The 22,205-nt window shown below is 34.8% G+C and overlaps 2 protein-coding genes and 1 long non-coding RNA gene across 11 annotated transcripts in view; 2 read left to right on the top strand and 1 right to left on the bottom strand.

The window, feature by feature from the left end:
- The window catches only part of gpr158a (G protein-coupled receptor 158a), a 741,191-nt gene that overhangs the window by 401,454 nt on the left and 317,532 nt on the right, over positions 1–22,205 (top strand). The gene's annotated exons all lie outside the window — the stretch shown is intronic.
- Positions 1,273–16,117, top strand: si:ch211-37e10.1. Of its 3 annotated transcripts, XM_068217148.2 has the most exons (16): positions 1,273–1,794; positions 2,174–2,531; positions 3,967–4,086; positions 4,619–4,866; positions 4,943–4,999; positions 5,317–5,382; positions 5,620–5,688; positions 5,778–5,825; positions 5,931–6,050; positions 6,244–6,414; positions 6,675–6,973; positions 7,080–7,399; positions 7,608–7,783; positions 7,915–8,087; positions 9,120–9,334; positions 9,756–10,230. In XM_068217148.2, exons 2-16 carry the CDS (start codon positions 2,342–2,344, stop codon positions 10,007–10,009), a joined length of 2,526 nt encoding a protein of 841 aa, XP_068073249.1. In that variant the 5' UTR covers positions 1,273–1,794; positions 2,174–2,341; the 3' UTR covers positions 10,010–10,230. The 3 variants fall into 3 exon arrangements, with proteins under 3 accessions (XP_068073249.1, XP_073797502.1, XP_073797501.1); XM_073941400.1 differs by lacking the exon at positions 1,273–1,794 and having other exon boundaries at positions 2,213–2,531; positions 3,967–4,001; XM_073941401.1 differs by lacking the exons at positions 1,273–1,794; positions 7,608–7,783; positions 7,915–8,087; positions 9,120–9,334; positions 9,756–10,230 and adding an exon at positions 14,451–16,117 and having other exon boundaries at positions 7,080–7,422.
- On the bottom strand, positions 14,282–21,154 carry LOC101886581 (uncharacterized). Of its 7 annotated transcripts, XR_012399687.1 has the most exons (14): positions 20,630–20,762; positions 19,073–19,144; positions 18,292–18,520; positions 17,979–18,199; positions 17,814–17,884; positions 17,507–17,732; positions 17,184–17,404; positions 17,019–17,066; positions 16,711–16,936; positions 16,404–16,624; positions 16,235–16,286; positions 16,047–16,140; positions 15,591–15,748; positions 14,282–15,459 (listed from the first exon to the last, which is right to left on the bottom strand). It is a non-coding gene; the product is annotated as an uncharacterized lncRNA (long non-coding RNA). The 7 variants fall into 7 exon arrangements; XR_012399684.1 differs by lacking the exons at positions 14,282–15,459; positions 15,591–15,748 and adding an exon at positions 18,599–18,646 and having other exon boundaries at positions 15,965–16,140; positions 18,763–19,144; positions 20,630–20,947; XR_012399686.1 differs by lacking the exons at positions 17,507–17,732; positions 17,814–17,884; positions 17,979–18,199 and adding an exon at positions 18,599–18,646 and having other exon boundaries at positions 18,763–19,144; positions 20,630–21,154.

Raw genomic sequence — 22,205 nt, 5'->3', positions numbered from 1 at the left:
CTGTTATTGGTTCAATTCCTGCAGAGATGTTATTCATTCATGTTATTTAGAGGTATTAATAAGACCATCCTTCTGATGCATCGTCTTTTGATATTACTAAATCTTATGTCGGCAAATTTTGTTTTACTAAATACCAAGAGTAATGATAGAGCTATTCATACTCTTTTCCAAAAATAAATCATTACTGTACCTTATATTCAATTTTATTATATGTCTTTATTAAAGTGTGAATTGAAGAAAAGCGTGGCTGTTACCACAGAAATATCATGTTAGAAATAGAATTAAAGAAATGTCCTATAAACTCATCCACAGGTTTTATCCAGCAAAACATTGTTTGCAAAAATTTAAAAGTGGGATTGATGTAAATTGTATTTTTGTAACGAATATGAGGAGACAGTTTTACACTTATTTTGGCATTGTACATAGTCAGCTTATGGGGTGAGCTGCAAAATGTATTAATAACGATTCTTTTGTGTTCAAAACCTCTTTTATTATGGATATATGTACATTTGGGCTTTACTTGATTATTCTAATCTAGAGGAAAATAATTTTATTAATTTAATTTGCTTATGTTGTTAACAAAATTGTACATTCAAAATGTAAATTTACTAATATGAAACCAGATTTTAAGGTATTGATGACTGAAATATGCTTGCATAATACCAGTATCAACTCGACCCATTTACTTTTGTGTGAACTCTACCATGTATTTTATTATTACATATGTTATAGTACATTTTGTATTGTAAAATGTTATTTGCTGTTCTTTAACTAAATAAAAAAAAAGAATATTATCCACGAGTAAGAGCTAACGTGTTTCCAGACTTGAGAAAACCTCACGAGCATTAAACAACCTGTAATGCATTAACCGATAGCAACTCGCCATTCACTATATCTGACTCTGAATAAAAAGGAAGGAAGGGGTTAGCACAGTTTACAGACGGGACTACTGACATAAAACTCATCCTGCTGGATGTTAAATAGCCAGGTTAATCTTGTTTACGAATGGCTTGAATGAGCAGATTTTATGCTGTTGGCTGTGCACTTTACTGGAACCTGACGTTGCAAACGCTGCGTGTAAGACACGTTTTCTGCACAAACTCTGCAAATCGGTATCATCTTTTAAATGCTGTTTTATTAAGGCAGTTTTACACATTCACCGAACAACATCTTCCTGTCCAAATTATGGCAAAGTTGACCGTGAGAAAGTCATCCGCTGTCCCGAAGCTGTCATGTCTCTGCGACTCCTAGCGAACCCGGAAATATCGATGCACTGCTTCAAAGGGCGCTTCCGGTGTTCAATTCCGCTGAGAAAAAGGTCTATTGAAAAATATTTGCAGAGATCTCTAAATGAATTTCGACTAGTCACAATTGTAATTAGAGATATCTATAACTGAGTTTTTACTAGTCATAATTACACTAGCGGCAAAAAAATCCCGGTAAACTGAGCCCACGTGACGAATGACATCAAACCATCCAGCGCGGCGCATGGAGCGGATTGGTTCAATGTGCTTCATCATTAGATACTAGTACTTATTCATTAGATACTAGTACGTATTCATTAGATACTAGTACTTATTAGATACTAGTACTTATTAAATAGATACTAGTATCTAATAAGTACTAGTATCTAATGAATAAGTACTAGTATCAAATAAATAAGTACTAGTATCTAATGAATAAGTACTAGTATCTAATGAATAAGTACTAGTAACTATTTAATAAGTACTAGTAACTATTTAATAAGTACTAGTATCTATTTAATAAGTACTAGTATCTATTTAATAAGTACTAGTAACTATTTAATACGTACTAGTATCTAATGAATACGTACTAGTATCTAATAAATAAGTACTAGTATCTAATGAATAAGTACTAGTAACTATTTAATAAGTACTAGTAACTATTTAATAAGTACTAGTATCTAATAAATAAGTACTAGTATCTAATGAATAAGTACTAGTAACTATTTAATAAGTACTAGTATCTATTTAATAAGTACTAGTAACTATTTAATACGTACTAGTATCTAATGAATACGTACTAGTATCTAATAAATAAGTACTAGTAACTATTTAATAAGTACTAGTATCTAATGAATAAGTACTAGTATCTAATGAATACGTACTAGTATCTAATAAATAAGTACTAGTAACTATTTAATAAGTACTAGTATCTAATGAATAAGTACTAGTATCTAATGAATAAGTACTAGTATCTAATGATGAAGCACATTGAACCAATCCTCTCCATGCGCCGCGCTTGATTGTTTGATGTCATTCGTCACGTGGGCTCAGTTTACCGGGATTTTTTTGCCGCTATTGTAACGTTAAGGACATGGATGACGGGCTACAGCGATGATTTAGTATCGCCGGAAAATAATGTGCAACGTACTGTAGCCGTGTTTGACAGAATGTATAATACATTACAACGTGCCAGACGCGAATTAACAGATACCACTTCAAATGGTACTACAAACCTTTTGACTGCGACGAGAACACTCTTCAGGAGACGCAGAAGTCAAGTTCAAGGTAAGCCTGAGTAATTTAAGTAGTCAAAGTATTTAAGTAGATTGTTTTAAAAGTGCATGCAGGAGGGGCAGATGAGATATTGATTTCCCTCATTTTTCCTGTTTCAAAACGGGATATAGCCCTCACATAGGTATGTATTAGCATTTAGAGACAGGAGAAAAAAAAAATTTCAAACCTTCAAATCATTTTAACACGAAATGTTTGAGTTTTTATCGTAAGGAAATTACGATATTTATTGCGTGATTAATGGAGTAATGGTATAGACAGAAGTACCTCGACGCCCGCTTCATTTCTACAACACCTCACCAGTTATGAATTCGCAATTAGTCCAATATTCGTTTTTCACAATTGCTTTGCTACAAATTTCATAACCCTGATATCAATTTTCAAAACTCTAGACATACAACTCTAAAAAACCGTCACTACTTTTTTTTGTCACGTTCTCTATATAACGTTATGGTATCACACATATATGATACACATACATATACTGTGTGTGTGTGTGTGGGTGTTCATATACAGCCATATATGGACACTTATATAAATTATAGGTAATATATTTGTAGGTAGAAGATGTAGGTAATATATATTTGTGTAACATATATCAGACTTTCTTGATTATAGTAATGCCAAGAATGAAACATTCTATGTATAAAGTGGTACATGGAACAGAGAAACCATATATAAGGAATAAAGTTCAATAAGGATGAAATCTATAGATAATGAGGTCCAGTTGGTCATCTTTTGTGGTAACTGCTGTTATTTGATCTATCCTGAAACTAAATTAAACTAAATTAAGTAAATGAATACATGGTTAGTTCAAATTTAATGTGTGAGTGGCATTTTAAAATAGGATCAATTTGATGTTTAATTGTATTCTATTGAAAAGGTAATTTTAGTTCAATAAACACAATATCTTTGGCTCGTGTGTTTTGTATCCAAGCATTTTTAAAAAAGTGTAAACATTTTGTAAAAATTTTACATTTTTGCAATGGTCGTGAATTTTGTGTATAGAGTTTTGAAAAGTAAAACCAGGGTAACGACATTTGTGGCAAAACGATTGTAAAAACTAAAAGTGTACATCAGAAATCTTATTCCAGAACATGTTTTGTCTTATTCTGAATTACTTTCATCATTGATGTGCTTCAAATAAGGGTTTTGGATTATTTTAGACTGGGCGTTTGCACATCAATTTAGCGTAATTTGTCGCACTGTACAACAATAATTACAGTGGCTTTTGCATTATTTTAAGGAGTAGGTTTAAGGGCTAAAGTGTTCTTCTGCAAGACACATGCACTTATGTCTATTTACCACTATAGCATCAAACCTTAGGTAAGTTACTTAAGTGATTTCAATGAATCATAAATTTAAATAACAAATTATATATAAAATGACTAAAGACATTAAATCTTGTTAATACAATCTCTGATTAAAGGCACATCCACAAGAAGAGGACGTTCAACCTGGCAGGTGGGCCTCTTTCTCCTCCCAGGACCAGACATTCAGCAACTTCCATCTGTGTCTGAACGGCATGTGCTTACAAATAATGGATTAGGTTTGTCATTCACGTTTAAGCTATGGGATAGTTCACTGTAGTGTACCACAATTATAATAAATAGCCTAATCCTGCCACACAGAGTTTGTTTTACTCAAGTGTGTTATCATTAATGTAGTGAAATTCTTACTGGCAGGTAATCATGGGGCATTCTAGCCTGTATTCATTCATTCATTAGCCTGTACTCAAGCCAGTGCATGCAAACTTGTGAGAATCACATTGTTTGTTTATAGGTAGGCTAAATACTACACATATCCTATACATTGTTAATGTACAGCACAAATAGCCATTTATGGTTCCTGCTTGTCTTGAGGACACTAAATGTGGATTAATGTATCAAGACTGTTTGTGTCTTACACTGATTACAGTTGTATGAGCCATTTGGGCTGATAAAGTATAAATACTAATTCACTAGAAAGTAAGAAGACAAGCATTTTTATCAACATTTTACATCCCATCTATTACTATCAGTGCCAACTTGTCTGTAATACTGAGGAGAAATGCTAATTTTATTTACAAAATATTTTTCAAGGAATTCCAGCGAAGGAGGTAGCAGATTGCCAACTGTCCACAATCGATTTAAACTGGAGCCTGGCAGATGTGAATAATTTCGTTTGTCAGAGCTTCCCTATGATTAGTTTGAACCTGGTGGGTTTTGAGTTGGCAAAAGTAAACAGGGTGAAAAAAATCCAGAAGCTACAAGCAAGCTGTGTGAGAGATCTGAAGAAGGCTGTGGGAAAAAGCAGACTTTATGTTGTCCCTCGTGCTGAAGTGGGCCAGGTACAGTATAATTTAAGAGAGTCAGAATTGGTGTATTTAAAATCACTGTCACATTTCCATGATGCTGTCTCTACAGCCAATCCCCTTGCCTCTAAATCAACCATCCACAGGACCTAACTTTGAAACAACAGAGGTAATTTAAGTAGTTTCAGTTGCTTCTTTTTACAGAATGAATAAAAAACAAAGTAATATTGTAATATTATTTTGTAATATTAGCCTTTTTTATGTTATTCTTTTACTGAAAAACTAAACACAAAACTGGTCAAACGACCAGTGACTTTTTTTGGCAATCATTAAATTATATAATTCTTTAATTTTGCATGTTTTCATTACTATTTGGTTGCTGTATTTTAGGTAAATTATTACAGTTCTTCAATTTCACTGTAGTTAAAGACCGTTAAATGGTATATTTCTATTCACTGTAAGATTTTCTTGATATTGTGTTTATAGACAAGTGACTTGCCTCTGAGTGAACCAATCACAGGGCCTCAACCTGAAACGACAAATGAATTAGAGGTGATGTAAAACGTATTTCATTGTAGTAATTTTATGTACTCAGAGAAAATAAAAAATATATAACATGAAAATTTAGATTACCATGGCCTGAAAACTTGTTTTCATAACTACGTGGAAATTTTATGGAAACTACTGCAACAATGCACAAATTGTATAGAGAGAGATAATGTGAGATAATTAATGTTGTTGCATAAATATTATGATTTTAAACATTTTTATACTAAAATGTCTTCACAGGAGTGGAGAGCTATAAGGCATCAACAAGACCAAGAGTATGAGCAATCACTGAGAGCGGATCAGGAAAAGGTATGTCTTTTAACATTCTTCAAAAGTGTTTCTATATGGAAAATAGAACCCAAAATATTACTGACAGATGCCGATTCATGTATTGGCAGGATCGGAGGACAGAAGAAATATCTCAATATGAAGAGAGGCGCCTTAAGGTACATAAAAATTTTCGACGTGCTTTTACTCAGGAAGGTGCTTCTTTTTAAAGTCTCATGCACGTGCACCAATGTTTTTCAAAATAACATTTGTCTGTCTCACAGATAATACAGGAAAGACTCATGAGGACAAATGAAGAACCAGCTGATGGCATACCACTAAAATTTACTTTCCCAGATGGCACAATGAAAATTAGACGGTTCCAAGTATTTGATCAAATACAGGTAAAACCGTTGAATGACTCTATGTTGAGTGTTATGTGTTCCTAAATTGTTAAAAAAATTTAATTACTATTTTGTAAATGCACATAGTTGATGTTATTAATGGTTTACAGTATAGTAGCATATATGATAACCTTGAATGTAGTAAGTACACTTAAATGATGTGCTTTCTGCTTTCTTGTGTTTTTGTTTTTAGGCACTGTTTGACTTTGTGGGAACACATTCCTCAGCCACAGAGTATTTTTACATAAAGGAAGCTACATCAGCTGTATCAATATCTAGCACAGTTCCCGGCACTCTTCTGGATCATTACTTGAATGCCCCATTGAACATTCATGTTCGATGGATGGAGATGGAAGATGTACAAGTAAATAAATTCCTATATGAAAATTTTAATTATTTTAACTTAATGAAATACTTTTGTAGGACTTCAGAAAATACAAACAAAGTAGGTCTTGAATCAGTTACCATATTTTTTTCAGTAAAAGCATGATGGCTTTTCAGATAATACTACTGTATCATCTTTCCATATTAATTACAAAATAAAACAACTTCATCTTACATAGATACTTAGATACCAATGCTTTTATAATTGTTTTAATATGAAATATTTCTTTTTTTTTTCAGGCCCTTTTCCACCAGCAGAATTCAGTTCTTTTGCCAAGTCCAGATGAACTTGAGACTAGCGAGGTTCAAGATGACCTTGAAACAGTGGAATCTGTGACTCCAGACGAAATTCACAGTCAAGATGACATGGAAATCATGGATTCTGGTTCTCGAGAAGAAATGTACTCAAATCACAGAGAAAATGTCTCTGAAACAGTGGATTCTGGACCAGAAATATATAACAACTACAATAATATAATGCCAGACAATGATTTACCTGAGCCAGATGACCAAGATCATCAAGATGGTTCTGAAGTTATGTAAGTAACTATTATATTTTGTGACTGTTGCTTTGTGATCTTTTACGTGATCTTTTAGTTGTATATGAAAACTTTATTTTGATTGCTTGTCTACTTAATGGCTCAGGTATTTGGAAGACTTTGTCGGTTCTACAGAGGATATACTTTTGGAGCTTGGGAAAGAAATAAACTACAACTTAAGCTGCAGATTCAACATTAATCGAAAAAATCTACTAGATGGTGCATTCAGAGCATTTGGACGAAAATCCTATGATCCCTTCAAAAGAATTTCTGTCCGATTTTCTGATGAATGTGGAAATTTTGAAGAGGGTGTGGATTTGGGAGGCCCACGGAGGGAGTTCCTTAGCTTGGTCTTAGAAGAAATTGAAAAATCTTCAATGCTTGCGGGCCCAGATGGATGCAAAAACCTTGCTCTTGACTCTGTTGGTGCGCACATTTATTTGATCTTTGTCAATCAAACAGAAATTTATTTCAATACTTCCACTGATTCATATGGTATTTTCAATTCACAAGTTTAAATTTAAACAGAAATGTCAAAATATGCTGAAGTTGAGATTTTTTAGCTGGTAGTGATGCTGTTGTGGTTCATCCTCTTTTTCACATTGTTGTAATAATTGTGACTTTTCCACTTCAGCTGTCAGACAAGACAGATACTATCTTGTTGGAAAAGCTATAGCTGTCAGCATGGTTCACGGGGGACCATCTCCAGGATTCTTTTCACCCACTTTGTTTGAATGCATCAGTAATGGACAAGTCTCACCCACGATAGAAGATGTAAATGACTTGGACTTGCAAGCTAAAATCAAAAAGGTATTGTATATTTATAAAACTAGTTATTTCCTCAACTACACTTTTTTTATAAAAATCTTTTGAATCAAATTAAAATGTCACTATTTCCATAGTAATTGTTTAAAATGCATGTACGGATTTTTACCCCTTAGATTTCACTTGCTGCAACCATGGAGGAGTTGTGTGAGGCAACAGAGTGTATGAGTGAATACCTGGCAAATGCAGGATGCCTTCGAGCTGTAAAATGCCTAAAAGACAAAGATCTGCTTTTACAAGACATCCTAATGTTCCAAGTCGTGAACAGACTTCATGGTCCACTTGAACGGTAAGAATGAAATATGATTACATGTAGAATAGCCTGTATTAAAATAGTAGAGTGCTATGGGTGGTATGCAATTCCAAATTTGGCAGCAGTTAATTTGTGCTCTTGTTTTCTTGGATCACTGCAGTCATTAGTAAATATATTAAATTATAATAGGGTTGTCAAGCTAATAGATAAATAAAACTGAAAAATTGTTTGGGATTAAAATAATTATTTTGAACATAGTAACCCAGTGCAGTAATGCACAGTCAGTCTGTCATTATTTCAGCAATATGTACATTACAAGTTCAATTAAGGTTCCTGAATTAAAGTCCCTTTTATCACAATGTACATGCAAATTAACATATAGTTAAAAATGAGTTATAATTAGGCCCACACGGAATCTGCACGCGCAAAATTCATCAGATTTTCTGCAGATTGTTAGCCCATTATTAATTCTATTTATTTACTTGAGTAAATGTGTGTAAATCTATATTTATTCAGTTTTTAAATTAATTACAGTAATATTATTGACTAATATGAAAATGTTCATCTGATTTGTATACAATGCAGTTTGTACAGTAATATTTTATGTCTTTTAATAGAGATATTATATTAGAGACTTGCTTTGTTTACCAAATAAAGTGAATCTAATTGTATTTGCACTTTAAACAGTAAATACAAGTTAAAAAGATATTTTTTATTTCATATATTAAGGTTTTAGTTATGAAACTCCCAAAATAATTCAGCAGAAATCCACAGGTTTTTTACCTAAATTCTCTGCAGAAATAGCAAAAACGTCCACAGATTTCGTCTGGCCCTAGTTTTAATTAAGGCTCCTGAATTAAAATCCCGCTTATCACAATGTACATAAAGAAAATATATATATACTTAAAATGTGTTATTTTGTACCATTTTTATTTTTTCCCCATTTTATAATGACTAACAGATTCTTTATCCCATTAGAATATATTTTTTGTTTGTATAAGCCACTTATAACACTTTTCCAACAGCTTTTTGTAGCGTTTAAAACGTTTTTTTTTTTTGTTCTTTAAGACTTAAGGAGGGCTTGAGGACTCTAGAACTGTTGGAGGCTGTTGTTAAACACAAAGAAGCCTTCAGGCCCCTTTTTTGCAGCCCACCACAGCCACTTACAGCAGATGCCCTCGATCAGTTATTCGATATTCGTTACTCCACTGTTGGAAGTAACAAGCGGGCAGAGGAAAACACCACAGTGGCATTCTGGAGGGACTACCTTATAGATGTAGAAGGTAAGTAATGGTTTCTTGTATTTACTCCAAAAAAATGAATTTCTAAATTACTTTGGCTTAGTTTCTTTAGTAATTAGGCTTTAAAATAGGCATGAATTATGAGAGCATTGCTACCCAACAGTATTATTCCTCATTTTTTGTATTTGTGCTAAAGTAGGGGTGTCCAAATTCTGTCCTGGAGGGCTGATATCTTGCAGAGTTTAGCTCCAAACTTGCTTAAACACACTTGCTTGGAAGATACTAGCATGCCTAGTAAGACATTGATTAGGTGGTTTGAGTGTTTAGTCAGGGTACGAGCTAAATTCCGCAGGATGACGATCCTCCGGGACCAGGATTGCACACCCCTGATGTAATTACTAAGCCTTTTCATATTTATATAATTATTAATTTATTTATTCATTAATTTATTCTTTTTTTACAGAGGGCACCTCTAGCTGCACGCTACAGAAAATTCTTACATTTGCAACTGGATGCTGTGCTCTTCCTGCAATAGGATTAAAGCCACAGCCATCAATTGAGTTCTTGCACCCCATGGACACTTCCGAGAGAGAGAAGTTTCCAACTGCAAACACATGCATCAACTGTTTGCGCCTTCCTTTGCACAAAAACTATGAAATGTTTAAGTCTAATATGGACTTTGGCATTTGCAACACTCAAGGGTTTGGTCAAGAGTAGTATGAGAAATATTTGAAGGGCTACTTTGTTGACAAGTTTGTTGTCTTAGATTTCAGTATACATTCTGCAAAGTAATGAAGAGTTTAGAAAAAGTTTAGAAAAAAAACTGAAATATTAAATATCAGTAATAAGTTTTATGTTGAAGAAGTCTTACTCTGTTCTTAATACAGAAAAAATGTTTTAAAAATGGTTTAAAATAAAAAGTGCAAAGTGTTTTGAAATGTTGACTTTTTTAATAGAATGACATACACAACATACAAGAAAAACTACAGTAAAACAACTATATAAAACATGCTAGATATTTTGTTTATGTTTTTAATGACTGTTTGTTAGCTGAATGGAAGTTTAAAAAAAACCTGCCTCAGCAGTCAGTAAACAAATATTCTAAAGCTTTGGTTCTAAAAAAAAAAAAAAAAAAAATCAGTCAAACACACTACAGAAACAAACTAGCAAGCTAGTTTAAATACATTTTTCACTCTGTCAGTCTCAGTCTATGGGAAGTTTCATTACAGCAAATTTGATATTTCAATTTTAGGTCTGCAGTGCTCTCTAACACTGGGTTATTGGACATAAACGGCAGGGAACTGGTCATTCAATTTAACTGGGAAACTGAATTCCATGTTGTGCCCGAAGTGTTTCTAAATTCTGCTCTCTAAATCTATCATCATCAAATACATGGTTGATAGAGGTGCTATCTACTCCCATGTTTGTCAGCATGCCATCTTTCCAGATCTGTTAGCGTGTCCGGTTGTCCTTAGAGGGTGATAATTCTGTACTTCATGAAACCTGCTCAGTCTACTTTGTATTTCAGGTAAGTAAACTAGCTAAAGAGAAAGTTTATGAATGTCATTTTCAGGATCTAGGGTGCAATATGAATAAAAGTATGGGTAAAAATCTCACCTGTTGTAAGTCAGGGAGAACTATGTGAATGCACTACACCTTTTAAAATCATAAATTACAGTAGGGTGAATTACTGTCAATGTTTTTCTATAATATTTGTTTACTGCACAAATGTGAATGAAAATATTGGTTAAATCTCACCTTACAGTAGGGTGAATTACTGTAAATACTCAAAATTCAAAGATATTTGCGTACCTTATATTTATATGAATAGATGTATGAATAAATCTCAAGTGTAGCAAGTCTGTTTGGCCTTTGGGAATGTACTGCACTTTAAAATGAGAATGTACTATACAAATATGAATGGAAATATGAGTAAACTGACCTGTAGTAAGGCAGTCTGGTTTCTGGGGATCTGGGGTGTAAATATTTTCCATAGTAATGTTAATATGGGCAAAATCTCCCCTGTTGTAAGTCAGTTTTGTCCATAGAAATGTGAGCACACTTAAAAATGAGAAGCTTACATCTAGGAGAAATACTGTAAATATTCGTTTCATATATTTATGTGATGTACATAAATGAAGGCGAAAATGTGAGAAAACATTTCGGTGATTTAGCTGATGTATAGGCCTACTGTATGCTTATGACAAGAGATATTGCCTGTTTCTGCTTTGTACTATATAGTTAGAGGCATCGTAGCCTTGCTACCTGTAGTAAATCAGCTTGGCCTCCATACTGGAATCTTCTAGAAATATATATATATATATATATATATATATATATATATATATATATATATATATATATATATATATATTATGCTTTGCGTTGCTGTTTGTTTTGGTTGTGTCGACGTAATTTGCAGATGATCCCTACAATTGCGTGCGCGAATGTCCAGCGAATATCAAACCTAAAACCAACTTTACCGAGCTAGACTAGCTTAGTAGTAAATAGGCTTACGCAGCATCTGTGTATGATACGGTATCGTAATAGATTATTATACATATTACAAATAAAAAGCGAATTTGAATGATTGAAAGCTTCATTTCTGCCCTCCCTGAGCGAATGTCTGATGAAAGCTCTAAAATCCGAAATGCTGTTGCAAAGTTCTTCTGTAAATAACCGTCCCTAAATTCTGCTAGATTTTAACAATGAAGAATCAATTTGCATCAACTGTGCGCGTCCAATGTTTCCCTAGTTTATCGATCTTTCAATAAAGTTGCATTTTCTGCATATTTGCTCAAGTATTCTGCCATTTGCACCTTCTGCCTTTCCCTTCTTTCCGTTTCCTGTGTAATCTCTTCCCTATATGTTCCTGGTTCATGAATATTCAACATATGATAATTGGCGAGTACTCGCTTCATTCGCGCGTCAAACCCGCTTCATTCGCGTGAAGCGAATATCAATATATGATATATAAATGATATATATGATATATAAATGATACATATATATGATATTATATGATATATAAATACCTACCTATTTATCTGTTCTGTGGTGTCATGTTTAAACAATAGTAAAATTAGTAAAATTAAACAGATAAATTACAGGTTTCATGATGCTAAATAATGGTATCAAATGTGACACATTAGCCCCTTTCACACATACAGAGCTTTCCGGAAAGGTTGTATGTGTGAACAGGTCCTTTTTGAAAATACCGGTAAATTCGTTCTGGCTATTTTCCGGAAAGAGAAGTTGTAACATTACCGGCAATTTGCCGGAATGCTGCGCTGTGTGAATGCAGAAGGAAGATTACCGTAATAAGCGCGTGCACGTCTAGAACGTGCTGACGTGAGACGTCTGCTTTAGCCAATCACAACAGTCAGACGCATTTACGTCCGCGCGGTTTGTGAGAATAAAAGCCTTTGAATATTTTTCCAGACACATTTAGCTGCTAGAAGTTAGTCAGATTACGTTTATATGTTCTTCTTAATGCCAACTGTGTAAATAATCATCAATGAGATGCTTATGATAAGCCGTTGTTTGTTTACCTTCAAGCTTTGCGTGTGCCTGTAAAACAGCCTGTAAGCGCCTGCACACGCATATTATGAACATCTCGACATGCGAAAGTGATCCTGCGAAAGTTGTTCACAATATTGATCATCCACAGAGTTTGTAATTTAGTCAAATGTTTACAAATACAAGCGCAGTCGTTTAAAGCTCATTTGTGGTGAATGATGTCAGAATTTACCGGTATTTTGGAATGGATGTGTGAATGCTCTTTTCCGGAAAATTTCCGTAACGTCCTCGCCTGTGTGAACAGCGCTTTTTTGAAAATACCGGTAAAGTCGTTCCGGAAATTTTCCAGATATTTACCGGTATAACTGTGTGAAAGGGGCTATTGACAGAAATGGTATATTACCCAGTTCTTATGCAACCAATGAGATTAACCCTATTTAGCCCCTTTCACACATACAGACCTTTCCGGAAAATTGCCGGCAATTTTCCAGAACGGTTGTATGTGTGAACAGGTCCTTTTTGAAAATACCGGTAAATTAGTTCTGGCTATTTTCCAGAAAGAGAAGTTGTAACATTACCGGCAATTTGCCGGAATGCTGCGCTGTGTGAATGTAGAAGGAAGATTCCCGTAATAAGCGCATGCACGTCTAGAACGTGCTGACGTGAGACGTCTGCTTTAGCCAATCAGTCAGACGCATTTACGTCCGCGCGGTTTGTGAGGATAAAAGCCTTTGAATATTTTTCCAGACACATTTAGCTGCTAGAAGTTAGTCAGATTACGTTTGTATGTTCTTCTTAATGCCAACTGTGTAAATAATCATCGATGAGATGCTTATGATAAGCCGTTGTTTGTTTACCTTCAAGCTTTGCGTGCACATATGAGCGCCTGCACACGCAGATAATATGAACATCTCGACATGCGAAAGTGATCCTGTGAAAGATGTTCACAATATTGATCATCCACAGAGTTTGTAATTTAGTCAAATGTTTACAAATACAAGCGCAGCCGTTTAAAGCTCACTTGTGGTGAATGATGTCAGAATTTACCGGTATTTTGGAATGGATGTGTGAATGCTCTTTTCCGGAAAATTTCCGTAACGTCCTCGCCTGTGTGAACAGCGCTTTTTTGAATATACCGGTAAAGTCGTTCCGGAAATTTTCCGGATATTTACCGGTATCACTGTGTGAAAGGGGCTAAAAGCCCCTTTCACACATACAGACCTTTCCGGAAAATTACCGGCAATTTTCCGGAAAGGTTGTATGTGTGAACAGGTCCTTTTTGAAAATACCGGTAAATTCGTTCTGGCTATTTTCCGGAAAGAGAAGTTGTAACATTACCGGCAATTTGCCGGAATGCTGCGCTGTGTGAATGTAGAAGGAAAATTGACGGAATAAGCGCGTGCACGTCTAGAACATGTTGTTGTAATGTTTTAAGTTGACTAGTTACACAATAAACAAAAAATCGAAATCGTGAATCTGTCAAACTTTATTAAAAAAAACTAGATTTTTTTATTTTTTATTTTGCCAAATCCCCCAGCCCTAATATAGGCTTTACCTTTTCAGAATGTCATATGTTCACAAAAGTCTGTCCTATACGTTAGCTCATTTGAATTGATTTGACAGTAACCTTGTTTGCTAGATTAAATAGTTTTTAGTCACTTTACTGCAAAATTAAAGAAATGTTAAAATCACTACGAGTGTTAAGAAGCTTGTATTCTTAAACTCCAAACTCAAAGTAATGTCACCCCTGTTCAGTACATGGTTCACTCCAATATCCACCCACTCAATCTCTGACCAATCAGGACTGCCGCAAATGCCTTAACTGCACCTGTGCCCACAGTTTGCTCTTTCTGGCAGCACATGGCTGAACTGTGCAGAGGACTGAACATGATTTCCTTTGTTGTTTTTCTGTGTGTGCGTATTTGACAAAGTAAGTGGCTTTTGTATGATTTAAGCTGACTTAAGTGCTCATGTTTAATGTTTGCCATGTTTGTGTTTAGGTATGTACTTTGTTTGTTAGTAGGCTGAAGCATTGTATTTCTGTTATTTCCTTACTGATTACTGACATTGTATTTCTGTTATTTCCTTGCAGAAAACCACACACAAACACACATACACACCTTTCCTCCTGAGCACAAATCCTTGTTGATGGCTAATAAACGCAACTAAATGGAGTGACTAGACTGGACCTCTGTTTACCTTTAACAGCACCACTGGCTTCAAGCAAGCTACCTAAAACTTTCCCTCCTAACTCCTGTTCATGGTCCTTAGAGCCGGAGCATTGATGATCAGTGGATATGTCACTCCCTGCCCTCATTGTCTCAGCATGAGCGCCCACACCGCCAGATTCAGCTCCCGGCACGTTATGATGATTTCATCCTGCAATATCAGCAGCCACGCTCTACAGCAGAAACCCAGCAACCTCTTAATTCAACGGATATGCCTGGCACTGGCCCTCACTACCAACCTTGGAGGAAAGAGGAATCTGAGGATGGTTTGGAAGAGCCAGACCAGCCTATGGAGGACAATCAGGAGGATGCTCCACATTCTACACGCTCCCACTCAACCTATCTGAGGGAGCACAAACCCCTGATGCTGAACACCCCTATGCTTCCCCAATGGCTTCGGTTTCTGATGCTCAGACCACCCTGTTACAGCAGATAATAAAGGAAATTAGAAATCAGGGTAGATTAATACAGCAGTGCATGCTTAAAACTAGTTCCCTTCCTCTTCCACCTACACAACAGCTTCAATCTCCTCTAAGCCTTGCACCTCCTACCTCATCCAGGTTGCAGTCATGTCAGCATCCGCATCCTCCTGGTCATATTGAATTGCCTGCTGCATCCCAGAAGTGCTTACCCTTTCTTGGTCTGTTCACAGACTTAAAAGGTAATCCTCATCTTGTCTTGAACGAAGGGCTCGCCACTCATGCAAATCCTATAAATCAACATGAACAATGCTAGACCACCAAGTCTAAGGTTAAACGACTATATTTAAATATATTCCCTAGAATTAAACCTTAAGATTTAAAACAAATTGATTGGCCACATATTTCTTTGTATTATAATTAACTGTATAATAAGATTCAGATGAAACATCCTGTTAATGCATAATAAAATCACTGAGCAATAAAGCAATATAAACATAATTGTTACTTTGTTGCAATGTAATAGTTTAATAGACAATTAACTATTAAATAAATGATTTGCTAATAACCGTATACTGATGGACTTACATCCCTCTCATTTTGTTTGAAATATACAATAAATTCTAGAAACTGGTTTTGCATATTATCTTCATCCAAACATCCAACAGAGATGATCTTCATCCTAAAATAAAAAAAAAATAAAAAAAACATTTAATATTTTATCAAAATATTAAAAAAAAAGCCATAAAAATAATATAAATAAAAAACGATAATACATTTTCTTCATTTCCTTGCATTATGTTCTTCTGCCTGCTCCTCCAAATGTTCCTTTTAATGCAATATACATAAGTCTATATCAAGAATCTCCACCCAAAGATTAAGGTAATTAAATAGTTTATCAATAGCCAAAATTACAAAACTTTTAGCTCAAGTTATCTACAGTACCTTTGGTAGTAAATATAACGCTGAGAGATTTAGCTCCCGGCTGGCTTTCAGAACGCAGGGTGAGAGAGAAGAAACATTAATTTTACTGATGTTTTAATGGCAATCAACCCTGGCCAGATCAAATTCAGTACTGCCCAGTTGAAGAAAGGCTGATTGAAGAACATCAAGGAACTCCTCAGGCGACAGAGACACAGGAACTTTAATTTTTTTTAAAGACTCAGCTGTAAAAAGAGAAAGAAAAAACTAATAAAATTGAGTTTACTTACTGATTCAGAATTATCTTACAATCGCCTATGCATTATCAAACCTTTTTGGGGATGAAAAACTCCCAAATTAGGGAGGAGCAGGAGACCAACTCTAAAAGTAAGCTGCCGTGTTTGCTGCCCCCTCCTCCTCCTCCGTGCTCCACCAGGGTCAAGGTCATTTTGGACTTGCATCCCTGTCATTTTGTATGAAATATACAATAAATTCTAGAAACAAGTTTTGCATACATTATATTCGTCCAGACTTTCAAATGAGAACTGATCTTCATCCTAAAAAAAAAAAAAACATTTAATATTTTATCTTTTTTTTTAAAGTCATTAAAATAATAATTCAAATAAAAAGCAATAATACTTTTCATTTCCTTGCATTATGTTCTTCTGCCTGCTCCTCCAAACGTTCCTTTTAATGCAATATACATAAGTCTATATCGGGAATCTCCACCCAAAGATTAAGGTAATTAAATAGTTTATCAATAGTCAAAATTACAAAACTTTTAGCTCAAGTTTTTTACAGTACCTTTAGAAGTAAATATAACGCTGAGCGATTTAGCTCCCGGCTGGCTTTCAGAACGCAGGGTGAGAGAGGAGAAACATTAATTTTACTGATGATTTAATGGCAATCAACCCTGGCCAGATCAAATTCAGTACTGCCCAGTCGTGGAAAGGCTGATCGAAGAACAATAAGGAACTCCTCAGTCGACAGGGACACAGGAACTTTAATTTTTTTTAAAGCCTCAGCTGCAAAAAAAAAAAAAAAAAAAAAAAAAAAGAAATCTAATAAAATTGACAGTTTACTTACTGATTCAGAATTATCTTACAATCGCCTATGCATTATCATACCTTTTTGGGGATGAAAAACTCCCAAATTAGGGAGGAGCAGGAGACCAACTCTAAAAGTAAGCTGCCGTGTTTGCTGTCCCCTCCTCCTTCTCCGTGCTCCACCAGGGTCAAGGTCATTTTGGACTTGCATCCCTGTCATTTTGTATGAAATATACAATAAATTCTAGAAACAGGTTTTGCATACATTATATTCGTCCAGACTTTCAACTGAGAACTGATCTTCATCCTAAAAAAAAAAAAACATTTAATATTTTATCTTTTTTTTTTAAGTCATTAAAATAATAATTCAAATAAAAAGCAATAATACTTTTCATTTCCTTGCATTATGTTCTTCTGCCTGCTCCTCCAAACGTTCCTTTTAATGCAATATACATAAGTCTATATCGGGAAAATCCACCCAAAGATTAAGGTAATTAAAAAGTTTATCAATAGTCAAAATTACAAAACTTTTAGCTCAAGTTATCTACAGTACCTTTAGAAGTAAATATAACGCTGAGAGATTTAGCTCCCGGCTAGCTTTCAGAACACAGGGTGAGAGAGGAGAAACATTAATTTTACTGATGATTTAATGGCAATCAACCCTGGCCAGATCAAATTCAGTACTGCCCAGTCGTGGAAAGGCTGATCGAAGAACAATAAGGAACTCCTCAGTCGACAGAGACACAGGAACTTTAATTTTTTTTAAAGCCTCAGCTGCAAAAAAAAAAAAAAAAAGAAATCTAATAAAATTGACAGTTTACTTACTGATTCAGAATCATCTTACAATCATGTATGCATTATCATACCTTTTTGGGGATGAAAAACTCCCAAATTAGGGAGGAGCAGGAGACCAACTCTAAAAGTAAGCTGCCGTGTTTGCTGCCTCCTCCTCCTCCTCCTCCGTGCTCCACCAGGGTCAAGGTCATTTTGGACTTGCATCCCTGTCGTTTTGTATGAAATATACAATAAATTCTAGAAACAGGTTTTGCATACATTATATTCGTCCAGACTTTCAACTGAGAACTGATCTTCATCCTAAAAAAAAAAAAAAAACATTTAATATTATCTTTTTTTTTAAGTCACTAAAATTATCCAAATAAAAAGCAATAATACTTTTAATTTCCTTGCATTATGTTCTTCTGCCTGCTCCTCCAAATGTTCCTTTAATGCAATATACATAAGTCTATATCGGGAATCTCCACCCAAAGATTAAGGTAATTAAATAGTTTATCAATAGTCAAAATTACAAAACTTTTAGCTCAAGTTATCTACAGTACCTTTGGTAGTAAATATAATGCTGAACGCTTAAGCTCCCGGCTGGCTTTCAGAACACAGGGTGAGAGAGGAGAAACATTAATTTTACTGATGATTTAATGGCAATCAACCCTGGCCAGATCAAATTCAGTACTGCCCAGTCGAGGAAAGGCTGATCGAAGAACAATAAGGAACTCCTCAGGTGACCGAGACACAGGAACTTTAATTTTTTTTTTTAAAGCCTCAGCTGCAAAAAGAAAAAAAAATAATTTTTGGGGATGAAAAACTCCTAAATTAGGGAGGAGCAGGAGACCAACTCTAAAGGTAAGCTGCCTTGTTTGCTGCCCCCTCCTTCTCCTCCGTGCTCCACCAGGGTCAGGGTAATTTTGTCAGAACATTCTCAGCCTGAAAAAAGGAGACAAATTAAATGGAGATTGTTAATGCAAAGTCAGATGTGTGTTACTGGTATTACATTTACTGAATTGTACATGAATTAAAGCCATCATAAAAATCCACCAATACAAAAAAAACTCCGCCTGTCCTTGACCATTATCACATTATTTTGTTCTTACTGTGCTACAGACGGGCCCACCCCTAACCAATTTTGTGCCCTAGGCAAAATTTCAGACGGCACCCCGTCACAACACAGTAAATTCCACTGCTAGTGTACATATAAGAACCTTAATAGCTTTGTCTTGGACATTTGTTTATTTAAATAAAGCAACTGCACATTCAAAATACTTAGAAGGATTTGCAACGGTGGGACTGTGAAACCTCAGCAGCGTATCTAAAGACTTAAGGAGTATGTGACAAGTGTAATTATATATAAACACATGATTTTAAGAATAAAATTAAATAATATAAATAAAAAACCTAGAAATGCATGAAGATGTATACTATACTGTAAAGTACACAATGTAATTTTTCTGATATGCAAATTATTTGCAAAAGGCAAAGAATGAGTAAACTGCAGTATAATATACCATGTGGTAATTTACAAACATAATTTTTCCCCATATAATTCACCAACTTGGAACAATAGGTTCAATGATGTTGATGTGTAATTGTATTTGTGTTTTATTTGCACTGTCTGTATTTTGCAATGTCGTTGTATTTGCATTGTCTGTATTTTGCACTGTAATTGTATTTGCACTGTCTGTATTTTGTACTGTTTGGAGCCAGCACCTAAGCTTTTCACTCATAATTACACACGTACTGCTGATGATGTGATAATAAAAGTGATTTGATTTAATTTGAATAGGTACATTTTATTTAGAAACTATATATATATATATATATATATATATATATATATATATATATATATATAAAGATTGATGGTAGAAAGGTCTTTGGTTGGTTGTCCATCTATTATTCTGAGTTAAATACCTAATAAAATAATAAGATCAATATTAACCCAAGATAAATTTCCAATACAAGCTTATAGAAATAACGTGTCTTTTCTTTTTTTTTTTCTTTTCAATGCAATTTATGTTATAATACCTGCCAATTAGATCTAATATTTACACATTTGCCTGAGGAAGGAATGATGGGGTAGTTACATTATTAATTTTCACACCATCTATGCCATTCCATTATTCGCTGTATTTAAATATTGATTAAATTTACTATAGTTATTCAGTGAAGAGCAGCAAATGAATCTTATTTTGTTTTGATTGATAATAGAGTTGTGACGGATCTGCCCAAATCTACCCTGCTGAAAAAAACAGCATATGCTGGTCTTGCTTGTTTCAATGCTGGTATAGACGTAAACGGGATGATAGTGGACAAAAATGGGAGGGTTGACAGGTGCGTGTCATGCTAATTGCTAATGGCGTTATCAATCTTCTTTCAGATACAGCAACATAATCATCTTTATCGTAACATTACCTTTGTCTTTGTCGCGGTTTTACTTCTGCCTCCCCTGCGTGCACAGCAGACAGTTTGGGACGATTTGAGGTGTTTAGCTTGTTGAACAATCACAAAAATGACCACCGAGTAGCAGGTACAGTCTAATTATCGTGAAGAGGGGGGTGTTTTGGGCAAGTAGGCTATATATTATTATTAATACTACTACTACTACTACTTGTTGGTTTTGCAGTATGCAGTCAAATTAACGTGGGCTTATTCTTTTCTGAAGGCATAATACCAAATAATTTTAAGAATAGTTTTTCCTTCCACCCTTTCTGGCACCCCCCTCGCGATGAGAAGTTCGGATCATGTTACTAGGTGCGTTTGACAAGAAGCACAGCTGCAGCCGGTGATCAACGAGATTAGCCGAGCGCAGGCGGAGTTGAAAACGGAGCTGTCAAGCCGGACAGCCACCGGCGTAAATCCCCGGGGGATGCATTTTGAAAATGCATTTAGAAACAGTTGGGTTCCCCCTCCCTTTCCTCAAGAGTGGTTTGGTCCACTGCCTCATCTCGCCTGCTCACACATACACACACACCATACCTGTCAACCCTCCAGTTTTTTTCCCGGGATTCTCCTGTATTTTACAGTTCTATCCCGCTATCATCCCATAAAGGTATTTTCCCGTATTTTCAGTGTTTCTCTGAAGGGTGGCAAGAAACATTAAAGAGCCGAGGCTCCCTACACGCAACCCATACCGCCGAACCACCAGGGGTCGCTCCTTGCTCTTAAACGTAAGTCTGTTCTGTGCTTTCGCTTTCTTTAGGTATTGTTTAAACAGATATACACACATAATTAATAACTTGGAGTTTAAACATCACCCTAGGCTAATACTTCTTGTTTGAATATGGTAAAAAGGGGTTTACATTTATTTACATTTATAGATATACAACTTTCCAGTATATAATAATGTAAAACCCAAAACAAGGTGTTTTGATTAAGTCTTAAACAATGATTAAGATTATTTTGGATAATAAAAGCATTTTCAAAAAAGCACTTTAAAAGATTGAACAAATAGACGTTCCTGAAATAAGTGAGCTACACTTTAAGTAGAAGTTTACCAGAAAGAGCAGGTACATCAATGTCATTTATTTAAAACTTGCATAAACGGCTTGACAGGAAATATACACATATTTTGTAATAATATAAATAATTTTGGAATTATTTAATAAAATATTTCTTTAACCTAATTTGTTAAGAAACCTTTAGGATGGCAGGATCAATGATGATAATTATTTTATTACACGTCTGTAAGACTTTGAGTTCAAATTCAGGTTATTCACCAAATTTAAATTCTATACAGTATAGAGCTGAATACAGTATAAAATGTTGATAATAAACCTATGCAAACAATTTATTCATTAGGAACAAATTATTTTACAAAAGATAATACTGCAGTAAAATAGTTGTAGTTTTAATAGGCATGATGTGTACAAGATAGAGAGGGTATGAAAAGTGAATTGCTTGTTTGGAAGTTTGTGAGACAAAAGTTGTCCAATAATAAACCCGAAACACACGTGGTTGTTGTCATGCGGTAAACTCGGCCAATCGTGTA

Source organism: Danio rerio, chromosome 24 (genome assembly GCF_049306965.1).
Source record: "Danio rerio strain Tuebingen ecotype United States chromosome 24, GRCz12tu, whole genome shotgun sequence".
Lineage (NCBI taxonomy): Eukaryota > Metazoa > Chordata > Actinopteri > Cypriniformes > Danionidae > Danio > Danio rerio.
This window is presented reverse-complemented; position numbering and strand designations above follow the sequence as displayed.